Genomic DNA, 22,580 nt, shown 5'->3' on the forward strand with positions numbered 1-22,580 from the left:
CTACATATCCTTGTTCAACTATATCATGATAGTAAGACAGTCACGTTTCAGAGTGGAAACACAACATACTGAATTTACCAGACAGAAAACATCATATAAAATTTCTTAAACTAGGCCTATTTACAGGCTTTTCTGCAGTATCTTTAAAAACAAAACAAACAAACAAAAAAAAACCATGAGCACACATGCTTTAAGCGTGAATATTATGTTACCTTGCATATTTGGTGCTGCTGAAGAATCTGATGACACAGCTTGGTACGGCAAGTCTGTATTCAGCTGCAAAAGATAACCCTCAACCGTAGGTACTTCATCCCATTTGACATGAAAAGAGTTGGTAGTGGCTTTGATCAGTTGTACTTGTGATGGTGCCGGTGGTTTTTCTAAAGAACAATATCGATATTATACATTTAAGTTTCAAATGTATCGACAGTTTGCCTATAAAGTCTGTGTGGACCTGGAGCTCTGAAAATGTTAGCAATGAGTATTTCATCTGTTTACCAAGAGGGAGAAAATTTACTTATCTGATCATAGCTATAGTTGGTCAAATGAAAATAGTTCGAGGTTCTGACAATGATTTTTACCCTTTTAAATGCCACAGATCCCTTAGAGAATCTGCTTAAAGTGACATATTCACTACTGAGAAACACACATGCACATATTTCTTCCATTCTCAGAGAGACTGAAACTTATCCTTGGGCTTTAGTTAATAATTCTCAATTTCAAAGATGGATCAGTAAGTTGAATTTTCTACATTTCTCTCCCACTTGCTAGTATGTGCTTCTTTCATAGAAAGCATTTAGTCTCTAATTTTGTTCTATTTAATATTTTTTCAATTATCTTAATTTTAAAATAAAATGTGTTTACATTACCAAAGTAATGCATACTACTGTAGAAAACACAGATAAGAGAGAAAAACTTTTAAGAAAAGGTATAACTTCACCTCTTAAATAATACTTCAGTACCCAGTGTATTCTTCCAGATTTTTGTTTATACACTTAAAAAAAAGTGGAATCATAGTATGTTTTATATATAAATGCCTTTCTCATGTAACACATATTACATCTCCAGATCTGATTTCTCAACTGGCTTGCAGACTTTATTCACTCAACTGCCTACTTCATCTTGTTATTTCAAATTTAGCATGGTCTAAATGGAACTTTTAATTTTCTTCACAAGCCTGTTTTCTCCTCAGACTTCCACATCTCAGTAAATGGAAATATCACCAAATTTTTCAAGCTAAAATCTTTATCCTCCACTTCCCTCTTTCTGTCATCTGCCACTCCCAATTTATCAGCCAGTTCCACAAGAACTCCAAAATATATTCTAGATTTATCCATTTCCCCTCATATACATTGTCACTACTACAGTCTAAGACTTCCTTGACAACTGCAGAAGCCTCTCATCTTGTCTCCTTGTGTGCCCTCCTGACCTCTACAGTTTATTTTCCACACGACTGCAGTGGCTGTTCCAAAATGTTCAATTGACCATGGCATATTTCTCCTTAAAACTAATAAATAACTTACCACTGTATTTTAAAAACAATTTTAACTCTACCATGATGTTCGAGGCCCTACACGATCTGTCCTGTGGTTGTCTCTCTGACATTGTTCCTGCACTCTCTTCTTTTGCTCAGCTCAAATACGTCACCAAAAAAACACACCAAGTACTCCCATCTCAGGGCCCTTGTACTCGCTGTTCACTCCTTCTGCAGTGTTTTCCCTTAGCTTTTTACATGGATAGCATCTTCTCACCACTTGGATTACATTCCAAATGCCAGCTCATTCTTTTCTACGTACCTATTTTGAAGTAGCCCTCCCTCTCCTGAAATTCCTAGAACACCTCTCCCTGTCACTATCTCATTGTTCTTACTGTCTTCATATGCTTACCAGAAATTGAACTTACTTTGTTCATTTGTTTGATTACTGTCCATCATCCCCCTGCCCTCACGTTCTCTTAGAATTTAAGTCCTTTGGTAGCAGGGATATTATCAGTCTTGTTACTGCTGTATTCTCAGTATTTAGAACAATTCCTGGTACACAGTTGTCAATCAATAAATACTTATTGAAGAATGGATGTGAGTTTCATATTTTAAAAAAATTTTGGTTGTGATACTTTTAAAAAATCTTTTTATTTTGGAATAATTTGTAGATTTATAGAAAAATTGCAAAAAAAGAGTTCCTACATACCCTTTACTCAGTTTCCCCTAATGCTAACACATTTGTGAAAACTAAGAAATTAACATCAGAGTACTATTAACTAAACTACAGACTATTCGATTTTTCACTTAATGTCTTTTTTGTTCCAAGATCCAATCTAGGGTACTACCTTGCATTCAGTCATCATGTCTCCTTAAGTCTCTTCCAATTTGTGACTATTTCTCAGTTTTTTCCTAGTTGTTCATCACTTTTAAAATTTAAAGAGTATTGTTCACATATTCTGTAGACCCTATATACATTCTCATAGTTAGAGTGTGGTTATGGGTTTTGAGAAACAGTACTACAAAAGTAAGTTTCTTACCACATGATATGGGATACTATTTTTCCCTTTCCATAGTCTATTCTTTGGAATGGAGTCACTAAAACCAGTCTACACTCAAGGGGAGGGAAATTAAGAAACTTCCCTGGAATGAAAAGTATCTCTATATAATTATTTCCTTTATGTATTTTTAATTATGAGAAAGAAAGGCAGGCAGTGGCATTTACAATAATTCTCAAAAGACAGACATTATTCGAATATTTATCTACCTAAAGGAAAAACTATTTGTTAAATACTCTTACCTACCAGTATCAAGATACCAAAGATCCTTGCAGCAAACTTGACTATTCAGTGCTTTTTTGTAGCCATCTCTCCCACTCCAAAAATACAATCGAGTGCCAACTGCAACAGCACAGTGTCCGGCTCTTGGTCTCGGTCTTAAATTTTTTTTATCTTCCTGAGAATCTGATACCAGGGTGGTCCACTCTGCTGTATCTGAAGAAATAGAAACATCCATGACTAATCTATTACTCTCTTAAACAACAGAACAGAAATGTGTTTAATACATTTTATTTCAATAAGTAACTCTAAAAAGACTCACCCAGATTTAGGTAAGAAAATGAACTAGTACATCTCCATTCACAATCATGAGGTGAAGTCTCAGTATTTTCCCCCTTATGTGGAACCCATCCACCAAAAATGTACATCCTGAATAACAACAACAAAAAAAGAACATAAAGTAGCTGAATTTTTTCTAAAGCTTTAATTTTATTTTTTAGATTTAAAATGCTAGAATAGACTTAACTTTCTTATTTGTTGACTCCAAGCTACAGAACTAGTTACTCACTTATCACGTCAAGGTAATGGGAATAAGATAATGAATAAAGTGGTCTCTCAAGAGTTTGCAAATTTTATGAAGCAATGAAGAATCAAAATTATTTCTCTCTGGTGAGTTATCTAAAGTGGGGAATATCCCAATTATAACACATCTGACAATCAATATTGTATGTAACATACTTAAGGGTGTCTCAGTCAGAAAGACACTCTGATGATCGATGACATTCAAACTCACGTTTAGAATTGTATGCATATAGTAACCAAAGAAGATTAAGTTTCATATAACTTAGGCCACTGACACCACTCAAATGAAAAACTTTAAAGTATATTCCTCAGGCCTTAGGGGTCCTTGAGACTTGCCTAATGGCTACTGAAGGACAAAGGCTCATCGGGCAGAGCTTGGAGCCCATGTGACTTCAAGCCAACCAGAGAAGCTCTATTTTTTAAATCTATATTATATATTATAGTTTCAATGAAAAGTAGCCTTTTATAAAAGAGTTCTGCTGTTTAAAAAATATCTATTTTGTTTATGTCTATTTTTTAAAAGAATTAATGAGGTTCTAAATTACAACTAGCTGTTTCCTAAAACATTACTTTTAAGGCAAAGTCCCTACTACATAAGTAAATACTTAATTAAATTCTATTTAAACAATACTCCTAATCCTGGTCCACTGTTGCACAAATAAGGTAACTTGATGATGATAGTAACAGCTAACCATTCAGAAGTGTTCTCTATGGGCCAGGCACTTTTTGAATCATTTCATATGTATTAATCCATTTAATCCTTATGACAACCTTGTGAAATAGATTTTATTATCATCTGCATTTTATGTTTGAGGAAATAGGGGTATAGACAGATTTAAGTTTCCTTGCCCCAGGTCATAGAGGAAAAGTAGCAAAGCTGAGACTTGAATTCGGGTAATCTGGTCACAGAGTCTATAGTTTAACCATAATTCCATCCAAAGTATAATCTCTGAGTGCACATACTGAGTACATACCTGAGTACATATCAAGGACTACCAAAAACATGCAAAAACGAACAGTGAGTTACGTGTGTCAAACCTGCTGACAGAGTGCAGATCAGTCTGATGACACTCTGTTTTAAACTTAATACATATTTTGTGCAAGGCATTCTAAGGAACATAAAGAAGTATAAGAGGCAGCATTAGAAAATGGCACATTAGGTATTTTAGCTTCCACAGGCATGTTATTTTAGCTTTAGTAAGCATAATCAAATATCGTTAAATTCAGTAATATATTTCCAAGAAACTAGTAGCATCGCTCTTCTTTGTGTGTTATCTTCCTTAAGTTAGTTAAAAAAAAGTAAAAACAAAAACCAAAAAAACCCATACTTGTTTCCTATAACGCTGGCTGTGTGAAGGCTTCGTGGAAGTGGCACTGTCCCTTTAGTTTCTGGTTTTGACCATGACATAGTTTCTAAAAGCAAAAAATAAGCATATTAGCTACTTGATCTAACAACAGCAAAGTACCTCGACTTGCAGAATTTAGAAAAAAAAATAAAGCCAAAAAGGACTTATTAAAACGAAGCAAAAATATTTCAAACCACTATTTGAATTTCATCTTAAACATTTCCAGCTGACATCAACTGCCATTCACAGAAATCTATTTACACTTGAATGTTAGTGCTTGTAATAATGAAGTATATTTAGGGTGCCACCATTTTGAATTGAGACCAGATTAGGGATTTTAACATTTTAAGTAAGTGTACATTGTGCAGAAGATGGTCAAAAGTGAAAGTTATATCTATTCTCCAATTATTCATTCCTAGGACCTCTTCGAAAAGAGCTACCCATGGATTTTTCACTGACCAGCAATAACCTTACTAATGCTGCCTTTCCTGTAGGTAGAGTAACCATATAAATTTGATCATCCCTAGCTGAGCTACTTTACAGAGAGAACAAGGGTACTACTGATAATTACATGGTATGATAAGATGAACCAGGACCATTCCAGGCAAATCAGGACAGGAGAGTTATAGGGAGCACAGGAGAGTTACTGTCATATATCAAACATTCATTTTTTTAATCTCATTGATCAGAAACCATTCACTTCACAACCCACTCGCCCTGTGGATGGCTACAAGCACTAGATATAAATATAAGTGCAACTCAATAAATACTGTACTCAAAAATATTTTTAAAGCTATTTTTTATTTGCCTTTATCAATCATAACCAATTTCTGAGCCTGAATTGAGCTAAGCTTACCTAAGTCAAGTTGCCACAGGTCATCCAGGCGAGCACCACACATTCCACCGAAGACATACATTTTAGGACTCCCAGAATCTTTTTTGCAATATATAACAGCTGTGTGGGATTCTCTTGGAGAAGGCACAATCCCTTTAGTCACTGGAATGCTCCAACCCACAACACCAGAACCATGCTGCAGCTCCAACTCATAAAAATCATTTAAATATCTAGGATATCATGAAAGAAATTAAAACATTAACACATAGATACCTTTTATTTGCTTTTTGTTTCTATCTATAAAGATAATGTATGCTTATTGTGAAAAATTCATATAGTACCAAAAGGCATTAGGAGGGCAGAAACCCGTATTTATCAACACATATTTATCAAACATTGCTGTGTACCAGGCACACTTCTGGAGATAAGTAGTGAACAGAAGAGATCTAAAAAATTTCTGCCATCATTTAGCCAACACTCTTGTCCAGGACAACAACTCTAATTGTTTCAAAATATAGCTGCAAATTCTCTGTCACTCTGCCCACCAGGAGGTAAGGGTCTACATCCTGTCCTTGTGGGGAGGCTTGTGACTGCTTCGACCAACAGAGTATGATAAAATGATACTATGTTACCCTCTGAGGCTCAGTTACAGAAGGTGAATGCAGCTTTACTACAGAACGCCTGCTCTTGGAATCCTGAATCACTACGTAAGGCCAACTATCACAAAACCACCATCTGGAGAGGCCATATGTAGACACACAGGATGACAGTACTAGCTGAGTGCATCCTTGAGCCATTTCAGCTGAGGCATCAGACATAGAAGTGACCATTCACGCCTTCCCATCTGAGTGCATAGTTATCACAGCTATGCCCTATATGAATTCCTAAAGCACAGAATCCATGAGCATAATAAAGTGGTTGTTACCTTGCATCACTAACTTTTGGGGCAGTTTACTACATGGTACAAGACAACCAGAAAAAAATCACTATTGACAATAATTCGTAAGATCTCTCTATGAATACCTACATATGTAAAAATGAGGCATACGACAAATGTTGCTTTGCAAGTTTTCCTTTTTTTAAAATTTTCACTCTATAATGTTGTCTACATAGCTGTCTACGTAACAATGTTGTCTACATAGCTGTCTACATAACAATGTTGTCTACATAACAATGTCTACATAGCTTTTTTTTTTACTCTAGAAACTGACATGGATGTTTTGAATGTTTTGAGCAAAATGACTTTTATAGAAACCTATTTCCTATCAAATTATCAAGTATGAGAGCAAAATTAAAACAGTTGAGGATATATAAAACTTTAAAGTTTAGCCATTTAATTGTTTTAGGGAAAAATGATTCTAAAAATATTTTTAAAAAGTGATTCTAGATGTGAATCAGGAAAAATTAAAAGAAATCCAAGAAAGAATACACTGAATAAGAGAAATAATAGTGCAAAGAAACCAGTAATTTATGATTCTATTTAAATTGATGTTGAGAACTGTGGTTGTTGAGATCTAAATAATCACTAAGAAAGACTAAAAAATTAATTTCTTAACATTATTGTAATCTGGAACAAGGTTCATGATTATGTGGAACATATGGAAAAAGAAAGTAAGCAAAAAAGCCTAAAGATAAAAGTAGAAATCTATTCCTAAATGTTTGGTAATTTCTGAGCAACTAAGGGAAGCACAGAATTAGCACATGTAACTTTCAAATCACTATAAGTAAAGAAAGAATTTAAAAAAAAACAAAAATCAAGAAAAAGTAAAGAAAAAGAAAAAGAAAAAGAAAGCACAGTTTATGAAAAGCAGTTAATAAGATGACCAGGAAAAAATAACACTATAAACAGTATCAAAAGAAAAAAGACAAACTGTGAAAATGAATTTAGTACACATCACAGAAAAAGATCGAATTTTCTTAAAGAACTCCTACCAAATCAAGATAATGACCAATCACACAAGACATAGATAAAAAAGATATAAACTGACATTTCACAGAATAAGAAATAAAAATTACATAAACGTGTATACACGTACACACGAACACGGATATACAAACATACATACATATACGAACACAATATTCACCCTCATCACAATTTAAAATATCTAGCAAAGGCAGGAAAAGCGGGGCAGGGTAGGGGAGGGCAACAAGTAAAGTAGATAGAAGACATAAAATACAAGGGCAGGGAACAACTTTTCTATTATAAAACAAAGTCTCTTGGGGGAAGGGGGCGTGCAGGGGAAACAAAAGAACCTTGAATCCAGCTATTAGTTATTAACATCAAGGATTAAACTATTTAACAGCTAATATAGCATAGACTTAAACAGATCAGAATAGACGTCAGCCAGTATGCTATACCAGTTCATACTGATTAATTGCTAGTCTTATTTACAAAATATAAGTCTACAACAAAATAATACACACAGGTTGAAAAAGAACACAAGGAACAAAACACAAATTCACAATCACATCTGGAGACTTTAACATGTCATTCAGAAGTTGATATGACCTAGATCCACAAACTAAAATAGCTTTGAATAATAATTAAAAACACTGATTTAATAAAGAACCCTGTACCCAAACAGTCAAGGACTCAGTCTTCAAGAACATCTCTGGAATAATCACAAAAATTGACTGAGAAACAGACCACTACAAAGACAATCTCCAAAAAAGAGAAACCCCACAGACCACACTATTTTTTTTTTTTTATTACTACAATAGAGTAAAACTAGATATTAGCAACAATAACAAAACTTTCCACTTGGAAATTTTTTAAAATTATGCAAAATTACTTTTGGATTAGAGAGAAAATAGAGATTAATGACAAGACCACTACATGTCAAAAACGATGGAATATGGCCAAAGCCATAATCTAAGGAAAGTATATAGCATTTATTATGAAACAATACTGAAAATAAATGAATAAGAATTCAAATTAGGGGAGGGGGAAAAATAAAAAATAAAATGTTAAAAAAATTATGTCATATGGCATGAAAAAAAGTAAATAAACTGGCATTAAAAAAAAGAATTCAAATTATTACAAAAGTTAGAATAAAGTTAGAAAAAGGATTCACACTATTAGAAGTTTAAAAGAAACTAGGGGAAAAAAATTAAAGAAATGAGTTAAAGAAAATAAAATATTTTAATCAAACAAAAAAATTGGTTCTTTGAAAATACCAATTAAAAAAAAACAAGCCACCAGCAAGTCCGATTAGAAAAAAGATGACACATACATTTTAGAATGAGAAAAGAGCTGTAATTACAGATACAGACATTTTAAAGATCTACAGAGAATTGTCTTATAACTTTTATCAATAAACTTAAAAAAACAGATGAAATGGGTGATTTTTCAAGAAAAACATAAAGTACCGAATGACTCAAGAAGAGGTAGGAAATCTAAACAGATCAATAAGAGATATTGAAAAGGCAGGCAAAGATCATCCCCCCAACTTATGCCAATTCCAGACAATTATAGGAAATTTTACTAAGTATTCAAGAAATGATGTTTTTTAAGCATTATAAAAGATGGAGAACTTCCTACAGCCTCAGAACACAGCCCAGGGGTAACATAATCCTGATACTCAAATCAGATTAGAACAGCACCCTACTCCCCCAAATAAAGACAATAAAGGGAAATTCATTAATGACTATAGATAGTAAAAATAAATGTTGGCAAAGTGAATTCAGCAAAATATGAAAAGAATACTGTAACACAATAAAGTAAGGTTTAACTAAGAATATGGCCAAAGCCATAATCAAAGGAAAGTATATAGCATTTATTATGAAACAATACTGAAAATAAATGAATAAGAATTCAAATTAGAGGAGAACTTAACTGCAGAACTTAATAACATAGTCACAAAATAAAAAAAAAAGAAACAGTAAGTTCTTTATATACCTGAAGTGAATGAGAACTACCTCAACATTCATTTTTTTGTTGTTGTTAAAAAGAGGAAAAAACCAGTTAGCAAACTAGAATTTTAGAAAACTTGCTTAATCTGATCAAAGACATACTAAAAACCTAGAGCGAACATCACAATTAATGACAGAAAGGTAATTATATTAATGAAACAGAATAGAGTCTAAAAGAAGAGTTGACAAACTTTTTTTGTAAAGGGCCAGATAATAAATATTTTAGGCTTTGCAGGTCAAAAAGTCTGTCACAACTACTGAGCTCTGCTCTTTTAATAGAAAGCAGCCTGGGACAATATGTAAATAAATGGGTATGGCTGTGTTCCAATAAAACTTTATTAACAAAAACAGGCAGCAGGCCATATTTGACCTACAGAGAATAGTTTGTAACCCCTGGTCTACAAAGCCTAGAAAAAGGCACATTTATAGGAGGATATAGATATGACACAGACGGGAATGCACATTAACAGGGGAAAAAAATGGCTTATTTAATAAAGGGTGGTGGGAGAATTGGTAATCTATTAAAAAGAAAAAGCCTCACAGTAGTCACAAAAATACATTCTAAGTGAATTGATGTTTCAAACGAAAACCAAATCTGTGAATGTACTGGAAAAAAAATAGAAAAATTATTTTTATAATATTGAGGTAGGAAAGTTTTCCTAAGCAAGATCCAAAACCAGAAAGCCACAAGAGAAAAAACTGTCAAATTTGATAGACCAAAAATGAAAACTCTTTAAAAACATAGTCAAATAGAAGACTTGGAAAAAATATTTGGAACATTAAACAAAAACTATAAAGGACTCCTAAGAATCAGTAATAAAAACTGAAATCCACGAAAATACAATTAAAAATAATAAATGAATTCAGTAAAGTCAGAATATAAGATCAATATACACAGACCAACTGTATTTCTATATACTAGTAATGAACAATTCAAAAATGAAATTAAGAAACCAAATCTGTTCAAAATGTCATCAAAAAGAATAAAAAATTATAAATAAATTTAACAAAGTAAAAGCAAGACTCGTACATTGAAAATCTCAAAATACTGCTCAGAGAAATTAAAGAAGACCTAAATAAATGAAGAGACATTCCATGTTCATGGATTGGAAGTCAATATTAGTAAGATAGCAATTCTCCACATTGATCTATATATTCAATACAATCCCTATCAAAATCTCAGCAGAATTTTTTGCAGAAATTGGTAAGTTGATTCTAAAATTTAAAAATGCAAAGCACCCACAACAGCCAAAACACTCTTGAAAAAGAATAATAAAATTTGAGAATTTACATAGTCTGAATTCAAAACTTACTATAAAGCTAAAGTATGGTATTGGCATAAGGCTAGACATATAGATCAATGGAACAGAACTGAGTCTAGAAATAAACCCTTACACTTAGAGCCAATTGATTTTCAACCAAGATGCTAAGTCTAGTCTTTTCAACAAATGGTGTTGGGACAGCTGGATATCCACATGTAAAAAGATGAATTTAAACACTTTACCCCAGGCATAAAAATTAACTCAAAATAAATCGCAGGTATAAATATAAGAGCTAACACTATAAAACTTTTAAAAGAAAATAGAGGAACAAATCTTTATAATCTTGAAATAGGAAGAGTTCTTAAATATTAAAAGCATGATCCATCAAAGAAAAAATTGATAAACTAGACTTATCAAAATTAAAACTTTGCGCTTCAAAAAATACCATTAAGAAAATGAAAAGACAAGCTACAGACTGGAAGAAAATATTTGCAAATCACATTTCTGATTAAAAAAAAACAAACAAATTTGTATTCAGGATACAATTCAATAAGAATACAAAAAAAAAAAATCAATGAAGATTTGAATAGAAATTTCACCAAAGAAATATACAAATGGCTAAAAAGCTCATGAAAAAATGTTCAATTTCATTGGCCATTAGGGAAATGCAAATTAAAACCATAATGAGGTACTACCTTATATCCACTACATTGACTACGATAAAAAGGCAGACAATAACAAGTGTTAGCAAGGATGTGGAGGAATTAGAACCTTTCTACATTGCTGGCGGGAATGTAAAATAGTATAGCCACTTTGGAAAATAGTTTGGTAGTTCTTACGAAGCTAAATATAAATCTACCACATGACCCAGCAATTCTACTGCTAGGGTTCTGACCAAGAAAAAGAAATATGTGTCCATACCAAGACCTGTATGCAAATATTTAATAGTAGCATTATTCATAAAATTCAAAAACTGGAAACAATCCAATTGTCTATCAACTGATGACTGGATAAACAAAATGTGATCTATCCATACAATGGAGTACTATTCGGCAATAAAAAGGAAGAAATATTTGATACACATTACAACATGGTCGAACCTCAAAAACATTACGCTAAGTGAAAGAAGATAAATGCAGAAAATCACATTTATACAAAATGTCTATAAAAGGCTAATCTATGGAGATGGAAAGTAGATTAGTGGTTGCCTGGGGATCAGGATGGGAATGGGACTGACAGCAAATGGATAAGTTTCTTTTGATGGTTACTCAATACTGTAAATTTACTAAAAATCATTGAATTGTACATATAAAAGGGTTAAATTTTATGGTATATAATTTATACTTCAATTTTTTAAAAAAGAAAAATGAAGATGGATATGAACAATTTCAAAAAAGGAATTGCAAATGTCCAAGAAGCAGTTAATCAAGCTCATTCCATTTTTTTCTGCAACTTTTCAAAAATTTTATTACTAGTTTCAAGTATACGCTACATTGGTTAGACATTTAGTTTATGAAACAATCCCTCTGCTTGCTAAGCTCATTCCCAGTTTTAAAAAAATCAAAGTAAATCCATGAAATGTATTCACATATTAGCTTGGCATAAACCAAGAAGAGTGAGACAATTCAGTACTGGCAAGGGTATAGGCACTCTCGTACACTGTTATTAGGAGTAAAAATGGTTCTTTCTCTTTGGAGGTTGATTCAGGAGTATCTAACAAACTTAAATGTAAATACTTTTTGATATCCTCTGCAATTCCACTTATAAGTATCAATCTTACAAAAATATTTATATATGTGTAAAGACTGTAGTAACAACAAAAAAGTAAATATTTAAATGTCCATCACTAGGGGAATGGTAAAATAATTTGCATAATTCAGACTACTTTTCAGCCTTAAAAAAATTAGGTGAATCTATATTGTACTGCCATACCATAATATATGTCATTAAAGGAAAACAAAAACAAACAAGTAAACAACTAAAGTTGCAAAGCAAAACAAAAGATCTCACTTCCATAAATGAAAATACAAGTCTGTGTAGGATCAGATCAATGTTCTCAACTCTCCTCTCCCAGTAAGCAGAACATACATCCCTGATCACTGACTGAGGGCTGGCCTTATGGCTTGCTTTGACCAATGGAATGCGAACAAAAATCAATGTACTAGCTTTAATCAAAGGCTTTAAAAAGCATTGCATGTATCTATTTGCACCCTCAAGTAGCATAAACTTGAGAAGCTTGCCTGCTATATATAATAACCTAATGAAAGCTGACTAATACAATGTGTTACATGAAAAAGGTCCCAAAAGATACATATCCAGTTGAATTATGTGTGCTCGCCTATGTTAGGGGGCAGCGATGCTGTAAGAAAGAACTTTATGTACTTTGTAATTTCTTCAATTTTTCTAGTTTCCAATTTTTCCATATTTTAGTATATATTATTTTTTTTAAGTTTGAAAAAAAGAAACCAAGACTCTAACATTAACCTAATGTAGGTAAAAAGACACATTATCATGGTCATAATAACTACTGTACTATATGCTTTAAAAATTATGCCAATGATCTTATTTAATCATTACAGTGACACTGAAAGGCATTTAATCACTCCCATTTCATTGTGAAGGAAAATGGGCTTCGATTATTTCTACTAAAGGAAATACATAGTAAGCAGTGAATCAGAAAACAGCCTTTTGGACTCTGAATCTCCAAATCTCGAGTGCTATAATGACAATGCGATCAAAACTCTATGCGAAAAGAAAAGAGGTCATGAATAATTCTGTCTGGAACAACTAGGGGAGGATTGGTTCAAAAAGCATTTGCTTGTGTGAACTACTCTAATAGCTTCTTGTACAAAAAATGGAAAAGATGGCCTTCATGTAATAGTCAGGTTTTGTCTCCAAATTCCCAGAGAAAACTTAATTCGAAAATAAAAAACAATTCTTTTCATTATCACTTATGACAACTAAAATACATTATGGTTCAAAAGATACAAATATATTGCAATGAGCAGTTATATTAATATCAATTCAATAAGGATTTCCTATTAGAAAAGGCATAGTTTTGAAAACAGATATACTCCAGGGACTAAGGAAAACACAAATGCACACAAATTTGTTCATTGTTAAATTTAAATGCAAAAGGCTAAACTTCATCTCTTCTAATAAGTAAAGACAGAAGAAATTAAATATTCTTAATCTAAATCACAAAATAAGCATTTGGTCTGAAAAAGAGTGGGCATACCTGGGAACATTGTTGTTTGAATCTTCACTTTCATTTGCCAGGCCACCAAACAAATAGCATTTGTTACCATATAAAGAAAAGCTATGTCCAAGCCTAGGACAAGGAGGTAAACCAGAAGAAGGGGGATGGGGTTTCACTTTTTTCCATAACCAACGACTTGCCTAAAAAAGAGCATAAATACAGACAAAATCAGGAAAGCATTCCCATATTGTTAATAGTGCAACATCATATGATACTTTTAAATCTGAATCCAATCAGAAGGCTCCAGTAAGTTACTTTTGGGACAAATGACATGTAAGCAGGTAACTTCTAAAATTAAAATAAATGTTCCAATAGAACTTCAGCCTAGTCTTCCATATTCACAACTTCCCACAATGGCAAACTAAGCTTATAATATTAAACACTAACAGTCCTAAAATACCTTCCAAATGAAAAATTAAATATTATATATTGCTTTAAGATTAAATGTAATGTATGTATTCTTACTTTCTGAAATCAGGTTATCCATGAACGGTATATATTTTATCCTTTAAATAAGCATAAAGGTCATTTAACAAACCAAACTCTAAAACTTATTTTCTGGCCATGGATGCTTTATCTAAAATTATTTGTGAAATGAGTAGCTTGTAAATAGGTATAATCCACCTATCTCTGCCAATTACCAGATGCCCTCATGATCACAGCCTTTGGAACATATATACAGTTTACGAATAAAAGTCAGTTAGGGTTGTCACAGAGGGCTCTGAGTCTGGTTTAGTAGAGAGTCATATTTAGAAAGGATACGGGAAACTGTTACCTACCCTTCTTTTGTATGTCTTGCCAGAAAAAAAACAAAAAAGATTATTAGCATGAGGTAACAATTTATATAACTAAGGCAGAGGTAACAATTAGCAGGAGGTAACAATTTCTATAACTAAGGCAGAGGTTTTCAAAGTATTGTCTGGGGACCATCAGCAGCAGGTGGGAACTTTGTAGGAATGCAAATACTGAGGCCCTACTACAGACCACATTGATTCAGAAACTCTGGAGGCAGAGCCCGGCGATGTTTTCACCAACCTTCTAGGTGCTTCCAATTGCAGACTAACTTTGAAAATACAAAAGCCTAAACATATAACATGTACAACTGATGCTAAGTAATAGATATCTTAATGTTACAAATGTTGCATTGGGTATTGGAAAGACATTAGAAACTTTGCCTTTTAATGAAGTGGAAACAATTTCTTGGGAGCTGTAAAAGGTGAAGCTCACACTTTTAAGTATGTTAACGAAATATTTTTGAAGAATTATGAGCAATACCATTATTAAAGCTTTGGATTGAAATAATAAATTTGAAGTACACTTACTTGTAACTCATATAACTCATTACTGTATCTTCCATATTCAACCATTCCCCCAAATACTAATATTCTGGTACCATCGCAGACAAATCCATGGGCAGCACAGCCTGGAGGGATGTCTCCTCTAACAGCTGGTAGGAACCACTGATTTGTAACTAGTTGCCAAAATAAAATTAAAAGCATTATAATAAAGTTATCACAAACTATCAGTATGTACTTTAAATGTATCATCTATATTAGTGGTTCTTAATTGGGGATGATTTGCCCAGGGGCAAACTAAAATTTTTTAGTTGTCATAGCTGGAAGCAGGGAGATGCTACTGGCAACTAGCAAGTAGAGACTAGGGATGCTGCCAAACAACTTACAATGTATAGTGCAGCCCACTATCACAAAGAATTCTCTGGTTCAAATGTCCACAGTGCCGCTTTTGAAAAACCCTGATGTAAAGTATTTAATTACTTGATGAATATTATCATCTCCATTTTACAAGTGAAAAATCTGACACTTAGCTTTAATAACTTTCGTGTTGACCCTGGGCAACTAACTGGCAGAGCAAAATTCAAACCAGGTCTAACTTATTTGAAAGCAAAGGTTTTACAGTATATCGAACGGTCAAATAACTTTTTAACTTTATACGCTGGGGTGCCAGGAGGAAGAGAGGGTGAAAAAAATTTCTCATACTCCACTATTTTATTAACCTTTAAATGACTACAACGATTAAGATGTCGGGCCAAGGAAAAGTTATTGGTCATGACACAGACCCCAAATTCAGTAATTAGACGTACACCAAGGAAACAGCTTTCTGACGACAGCTGGTGCATTTACAAAATGAAATTCCAACCTCTTTTCTCTGCCATAGAGGTACTCGAAGGTAGGGCCTCCCCGAGCCGGGGCACTTGTGATTTGCAGCGGTGCTCAAGCTGACAGTCCTCTTTATGAGCGCTGCACGGCAGAGCTTTGGCACTCACACCCAACTATGCACAGACAGACACTGGTCTCACCCACTGGTCTCAACCACTTCCCCGCTGGTTGAGAAGGTTACCGATGGGGTAAAAGTCTGGCCTGTCACCTGCCAGAGACGGGCTGTATTAGGGGTGAAAGTGCCAGAAGGCCTCTCGTTTCTCCGTCCTCACCCCGCCCCCCGTAAATTCTCCTCCTCCTAAGGAAGGAAAGAAGGCGAAGACGGGAGAGGCCCGGAGGAGCTCTCGTCTGGAGTTGGCTCGCGTTTTTGACAGGAGAGGATCTCGGAGCCCCGGAGTGGGCGAGACTTGGGGAAGAGGCCCAGGCGGTCGGCGGCGGTCTCTCCGTCGCCTGCGTCCGCCGGGGCTGGGCCGGGGGGGTTCGGGCCGGCGCGTCCCGCTTGGGGTCCGGTTCCGCCCCGCCCGCGGGTACCGGGCAACGCGGAGCTGCCGCCCGGGGACACGGCGGGGCCGGGGCCGCCCGGCCGGGCTGCTCCCTCCGCCGCCCGCCCGGGGAGGCAGTGACCCCGCGGTGACAGCTGTCAGGGCCGCGGCCGCCGCCTCGCCTCCCCTCCCCCTCCGCGGCTCCCGCAGGCGGGGCCGAGGAGCCGCCGCCGCCGCCGCCGCGCCTACCGGTGTTGTAGACGTGCAGCTCGTCCGCGATGCCCTCGTTGCCCCCGCCGAAGATGATCATCAGCTCCCGGATGGCCACGGCCCGGTGTCCGTGCCGGGCGCGGGGCACCGGCCCGGTGAAGGAGGAAACCCGCCTCCAGTTCAGGAGGCTGGGAGCCGCCATCTTCCCAACCCCCGCCCCTCTGCCCACAATTCCGCGCGCCCGCTCCGGCGCCTCGGCTCCCGGCCCGGCGGGGACCCGCCTCCAGCTGTGCGCCCGGAAGTCCGTGTTCGCAGGCGCCCTGGGCGAGCCACTGAAAGGGCGAGGGCCGGAGGTCCCCGCTGACTCCGGGCGACTGGATCTGAGAATCTGGGGTGAAAGGACATTTCTGACCGACCAGTCTTCCCCGCCACCACAGCCCCGTTTTGTCTTTGCGAGAGAAGGTAGAGCGTTTTCCTTTCCGGCCACTTGGAGCCTCTGTGATGTGCGGGCGAGTCAGACCCTTTAAACAATTACAACGCAACGGGAGACAAGCTCGGGTAGGGGTCCGAGGTGCGGGGAACCCCGGGAGGGGACACGAGTGTGTCTTCGCGGAGCCAGGGGCGCCGAGGCGTCCGGGATGCCCTCGAAGGCGAAAGAGAGGGAGGGAGGGAGTCTGGACCGCGGCCCGGCGGCCGCGAGCGCCGCGCCCGCTGTGGCTAAGAATGCCCGAGGGTAGGTCGGAGCTGAGCCGGCAAGGGAGGTCAGGTGTGGGGGATGCCCTGCAGGTCAGGTGTGGCGGGCGCCCTGCAGGTCAGGTGTAGGGGATGCCTTGCCAAGTTCAGGAATGGTGAGCCGCGAAAGGTTCGTTTTGTTTAAGCGGGTAGGACATTATACGTAGATGTCTGTTCTATTAGTAACATTTGAGTTTCTTCCATTGCCAGGCACTGTCCTCATTACCTTATCTGTACTAACTCGTATGACCCTCGGAATAATCCAGTGAGGTGGGTACTGTTATCTCCTTTTCATGAATGGGAAAGAGAGGCACAGAGAAGTAAAATAATGCTCCCCTGGGCGCAGAGCAGAAAGGGACTGGAAGCAGGGTTCAAACACAGGGATTCTGATTCCAGAGCCCTTACCCACAGGACTGCCTCTGATCACAGTCATGTGTAACCTTTATGAGGGCTGGGTAATGATTTAGTCAGAGAGATGTTGAAAGCAACTTAAAAACCTACCTCACACTCTCCAAAGGGTACCAAAAGAAGAATACACACAAAATGCATCGAAGTTCCTAAAATTTCTTCATCTCTTTCAATTTCTCTCCTATGTCTACCTCAATCCCCTTCCTCAACTCCTCAAACCTAAGCATGTCTCTCCACCTTCTCATCCATCTTAACTTTCTTTTGAGGGGTAATTCTCTACCTTTTTAAAAGGATTTCTCACTATTCTTTCCAATTGCTTCTCAAGTTCTTCCTCTCCCTGTACCCCGATTTCAAATACGGTCAAAGAGAATTTGGGTAGAGAGGGGAAAGATGGCTGAGCACAAAGAAAGGAGGCTATGAATACTTATGTATTAATATTCTCTGTCACATACATAACATGGGCTCTTAAATGTTTTGGTTATAAAGTTTTTATGTATCTGAAATAAAACTGGAGAAGTTGGGATAAAACAATGAGTTTTTCATAAAATTTAAAATGTTTAAAGGACTATACTGTTGAAATGCCCTAACTTTTATGAACAGTGCTGTAAGTAGGTGGTAGTTTTTTTTTTTTTAATGTCCTTATAGAAAAAGAAAAATTACAATTAAAAAATTGCAACTCCAATATTGATATTCAAATTAAAAACAAAACTGGTCTATGATATTTAAAAGTCTAAAAATCCCTGAACTAGGAGAAAGATGAAGGCAAAATAGTCTTAAAAGAGATTACAAGTAATAAGGGGTACTTTAGGTAAGGAGCTGCAGGACAATGGAGGAAATATGTATCAGTTTTCTAGGGCCGTTGTAACAAAGTACCGCAAACCAAGTGGTTTAAAACAAATTTGTTGTCTCACAGTTATAGATGCTAAAAATCCAAAATCGAGGTGTCAGCAGGGCCATGATTCCTCTGAAACCTGTAGGGCAGAATGCTTCCTTGCCTCTTTCTAGCTTCAGGTATTCTTTGGATTGTAGCTGCATCCCTCCAGTGTCTGCCTCCATCATCACATGGTATTGTCCCTGTGTGTCTGTGTCTCTTCTCATAAATTCAAAAGTCATATTGAATTAAGGCCCATCCTAATGACCTCATCTCAACCTGATTACATCTGCAAAGACCTTATATTCAAATAAGGTCACATTCACAGGTATTGGTTGTTAGGACTTCAACACGCCTTTGGGGAGGACACAGTTCAATCCATGACTAAGTGCTTAATCCAGTGGGAAAGATATTTAACCAGAGCATCTTTGACTCAACTCTGCTTAAGTGAGGAGCCTTGACTAGGTTCCCAATTCTCAAGAAAGCTCCGTTCGATCTCAGAAACTACAGAAGAGTGCAGAAAGGAAAAAGTGAGGCAGAAAAGCTCCCAGGAGAAGCCAACATTTAAGAGGTAAAGACAGAAGGAGGGAGGCACCATGAAGGAAGTAGAGAATGAGGAGCCAGAGAGGTCAAAAGGGAACTGGGTGAGCGTGATATTAAAGAAGGGGGTTTCACAGAGGCGGAAGTGGTTATGAAAGCCAAAAGCCATAGAGAGGTCAGAGAAGAAAGAGATGAAGTGTCTATTTGATTTGCAAATTAGAAGGTTATTATTGGCCTAGATTAAACTACTCAGTGGAGTGGGAGGAGGATAGGCAGAGAAGATCGAAGAATGAATAACAAGCAAGGAAGTGCAAATACCATGTACAGACCACCTTTTCAAGAGACTGCCCATGAAAGGAAAGAAAAAAACAGTGACTAGAGGGGAGAAATGGGAACAGGGCAAGCTGTTCTCGTTATTTTGCATAAATGAGACTTGAGCCCTGAAGAAGGATCCAATTAAAAAGGAAAGATTGAAGAAACCATCGAGCAGTTTGAGCAGTGCTTACCTTGCTGTCATATAACTTACTGTACTGAGTGAGTATCTTTTCTTGGCAAATTGGCATATTCCTTTCTAAATCTGGGTCAGCCTCCATATTTTATCCTTTGCACTTTCAATGTCATGAAACATCTTTGAGAGTTCCTTTAATGTGAATTTTTTGTCGCCTGTGTCACTTCCTCTGGAACATCTTCATCCTTTTTGTTACAACGGTTTTCCTCATTTATGTTCATAACTTTACTAAATTTTTCTGACTGCATATCTAGAGTTGGAGAGTAACAGCATCATCCCACGGCCAGCTGTTTCTTCTCTACCTCTGTTTACCTTTGATTTGAACTTCGCTTCCACCATTATCACTTTTTGTTTCTTTGCTACACTTTTATCTTTGTTGGCCAATTCTATTATCCATCTTTATAAATGCCACATAGACATCACTGGGAATTAAGGAAGCAACACAACTACATGCTTTGTTGTGTGCACATAAACTGAATAACAGATTCCAGTGACCAGTGAACAACCAGACACACAGTCAAAGAAGTGACATGAGCGGTCATCGATCAAAATGTGGATCTGTTATTTGCATAGCAATTTTGTGGACTGAAAAGCTAGCAGCAAAGTCTGTAATTATGCAATTACAGTTAACGTACTGTGGCATCAGATATGAACTGTGTTGTTGGAAGGGCTGATGTTATTAAACTAAACCGTAGTAACTGAAATTTGTGCTACTGCCAACCAAAGCAAGCACAGTGCTATACTTATGCAATGCTTGGCGTGTCGTTAGCATTTAGTAAGTAGTAAATTGTTTTACTTCTATCATCATTTTCATTATATTACTTACTGTTTCTATTCCTTTTTCTGAGCTATAAGTCACTGACGTATCAGCCTCAGAGGGAGAGGCTGGTGCTGGGAGGTGCTGGTATGTTTTCAGCCAAGAGTGTAAATTGCCATGTCGGAGGGATACCTTAATCTCAGTTGAGGACTAAGGCCAAGGGCTTGTTGGCAGAGGTCTGAGAAGGAGTTTGGGGGCGTGTCAGCAGGTAGGCTGAACTCAACAGCAGAGAACCCTGGCAGGCACTATTTCTGAGATGAAAGAAGCAGATGGTGTCTGAGAGGTCTATTCACAGATCACAGGGCTCTGGCGGTGGGTCTTGGCGAGAGCTGCAGCCAAGGCATGGAGAGAGCAGCTGCAAGAGCAAGGCAGAATTCTAGGCCAGGTAGAGCCTCCACCAGTCACCAGAACAGGAAATTGGCACAAGAGCCGAGGAAGAAAAGCAGTCATCTCGTGTGGGAGAGCGGGAACCCAGGTGCAAAGCGGAGAGTGCAGGAGCAATTGCTGCCGCTCAGGAGGTAGCGGAGAAAAGCCCAGGGCGCCTAAGCTCCAGACAAGCACCACCAGGCAGAACAGGGAATGGAGGCTCCTGAGGTTGTATCCGCTGCCCCACGTGGGTGATCTTGGAGCCTAGCCCTGAGAGACAGAAGCAATAAATAGAGGCTTGTTACACTGACCCAGTTGGTGATTCACTGCTATGACAGAATGTCCTTCCTCACCTTTATCGGCCTTAGTAGATTTTTATCTGAGCCCTTATCTACAAAGTGATATATTCAGCAAGGTCGGCTCATTGGATAAGAAGAAATGATGAACATTTGGCTTTCAACTAAATAAACTAAATAAACATGGAATAATAATAACTCAGGTATAATTGTGTTGACTAATGACACCACAAATTTAAAATGCATGTGAGATGCATATGGATCACATAGGACTGTATTCAGGCATAAAACTAAAATCTGACCAAAACGACTTAAGCATACGAGGGTTTATTTTCCTCAAATAGCAAGAAGTTCCACAAATACTTAATTCAGAGCTGCTATGGTAACTCCCAGTGCCATCAGGGACTTAAGTTCCTCCTGTGTTCTTGCTCCCCGTTCTTAACATGTGCGGGGGTACTGAATCACACAACACGGGGGGACCCTAGTCACATCATGTAAGGATATTTTTCATTTGCATATACAGATCTATCCTCTACTCTTCAATCTGTGCAGGGCCCTGGGAGGTAGACTTAAATGGATTCCATCACTTGAGCTCCCTTGCCCTCTGACTTCACTTAATTTTGGTCCATGGGAGACACCACAAACAGGAGATTGTAAGGTCAGAGGAATTAGCCCCCTAGTCCCTTTTGTGGGGGTCAACAAGGCTGCTCCTGTTGGGCAGTTCTGTCCATACAGCTACTTTCTCCCAGTCCTACTAACTACTCCCTTCCTTTGTCCTTCGGGGCTAGAGGTAGGAATGACTCCCTGCAATTGTTAACCCCAGACTACTATACCATCTTAACCATGTTTCCCTAACACTGACTACACCTTTCCTCTTCTTTAATTTTTAATTTTTTGAAGTTTATTGGGGTAACATTAATACAATTATATAATTTTCGGGTGTACATTATAATTTGACATCTATATATTCTATTGTGTGATTACCAAAGTCCATTTTCCTTCAGCTACCATATATTTGATCCCTTTTACCCACTTCACCCTCCCCCTATCCCCCTATATTTGACCTTTAACTGTCTGCTACTCTCACCTCCCCACCCCCTGCCCTCTGGTAACCACTAGTCTATAGTCCATGTCTCTGAGTCTCTGTTTGTCCTGTTCATTTGTTGCTTTTAAGTTTATATCCCACATATAAGTGATATCATGTGGTTTTCAACTTTTTC

General features: G+C 37.3%; 2 protein-coding genes across 5 annotated transcripts in view; one reads left to right on the top strand and one right to left on the bottom strand.

Annotated features, from left to right (window-relative positions):
* HCFC2 (host cell factor C2) overlaps positions 1 to 17,057 on the bottom strand; it is a 50,622-nt gene extending 33,565 nt beyond the window's left edge. For 2 of the 4 annotated variants that reach the window (XM_039877916.1, XM_039877915.1), the window contains exons 1-8: positions 16,862 to 17,057; positions 15,276 to 15,424; positions 13,933 to 14,093; positions 5,539 to 5,747; positions 4,665 to 4,749; positions 3,077 to 3,183; positions 2,782 to 2,970; positions 213 to 380 (exon numbers count right to left, since the gene is read on the bottom strand). In XM_039877916.1, the coding sequence (XP_039733850.1) occupies positions 213 to 380; positions 2,782 to 2,970; positions 3,077 to 3,183; positions 4,665 to 4,749; positions 5,539 to 5,747; positions 13,933 to 14,093; positions 15,276 to 15,424; positions 16,862 to 17,024 (1,231 nt within the window). In that variant the 5' untranslated portion in view covers positions 17,025 to 17,057. Of the gene's footprint in view, positions 1 to 212; positions 381 to 2,781; positions 2,971 to 3,076; positions 3,184 to 4,664; positions 4,750 to 5,538; positions 5,748 to 13,932; positions 14,094 to 15,275; positions 15,425 to 16,110; positions 16,609 to 16,861 lie in introns of those variants that run through there. The other 2 variants (XM_039877917.1, XM_039877918.1) reach the window with 2 other exon arrangements.
* Positions 17,058 to 17,251: 194 nt separating this feature from the next.
* The window catches only part of GLT8D2 (glycosyltransferase 8 domain containing 2), a 34,623-nt gene continuing 29,294 nt past the window's right edge, over positions 17,252 to 22,580 (top strand). Inside the window, exon 1 of the mRNA XM_039877941.1 lies at positions 17,252 to 17,380. The gene's annotated coding sequence lies outside the window, so the exon portion shown is untranslated. The remainder of the gene's footprint in view (positions 17,381 to 22,580) is intronic.

The sequence above is a fragment of the Pteropus medius genome, unplaced genomic scaffold (genome assembly GCF_902729225.1).
Source record: "Pteropus medius unplaced genomic scaffold, Ma_sr-lr_union100, whole genome shotgun sequence".
In the NCBI taxonomy this organism is placed as follows: domain Eukaryota; kingdom Metazoa; phylum Chordata; class Mammalia; order Chiroptera; family Pteropodidae; genus Pteropus; species Pteropus medius.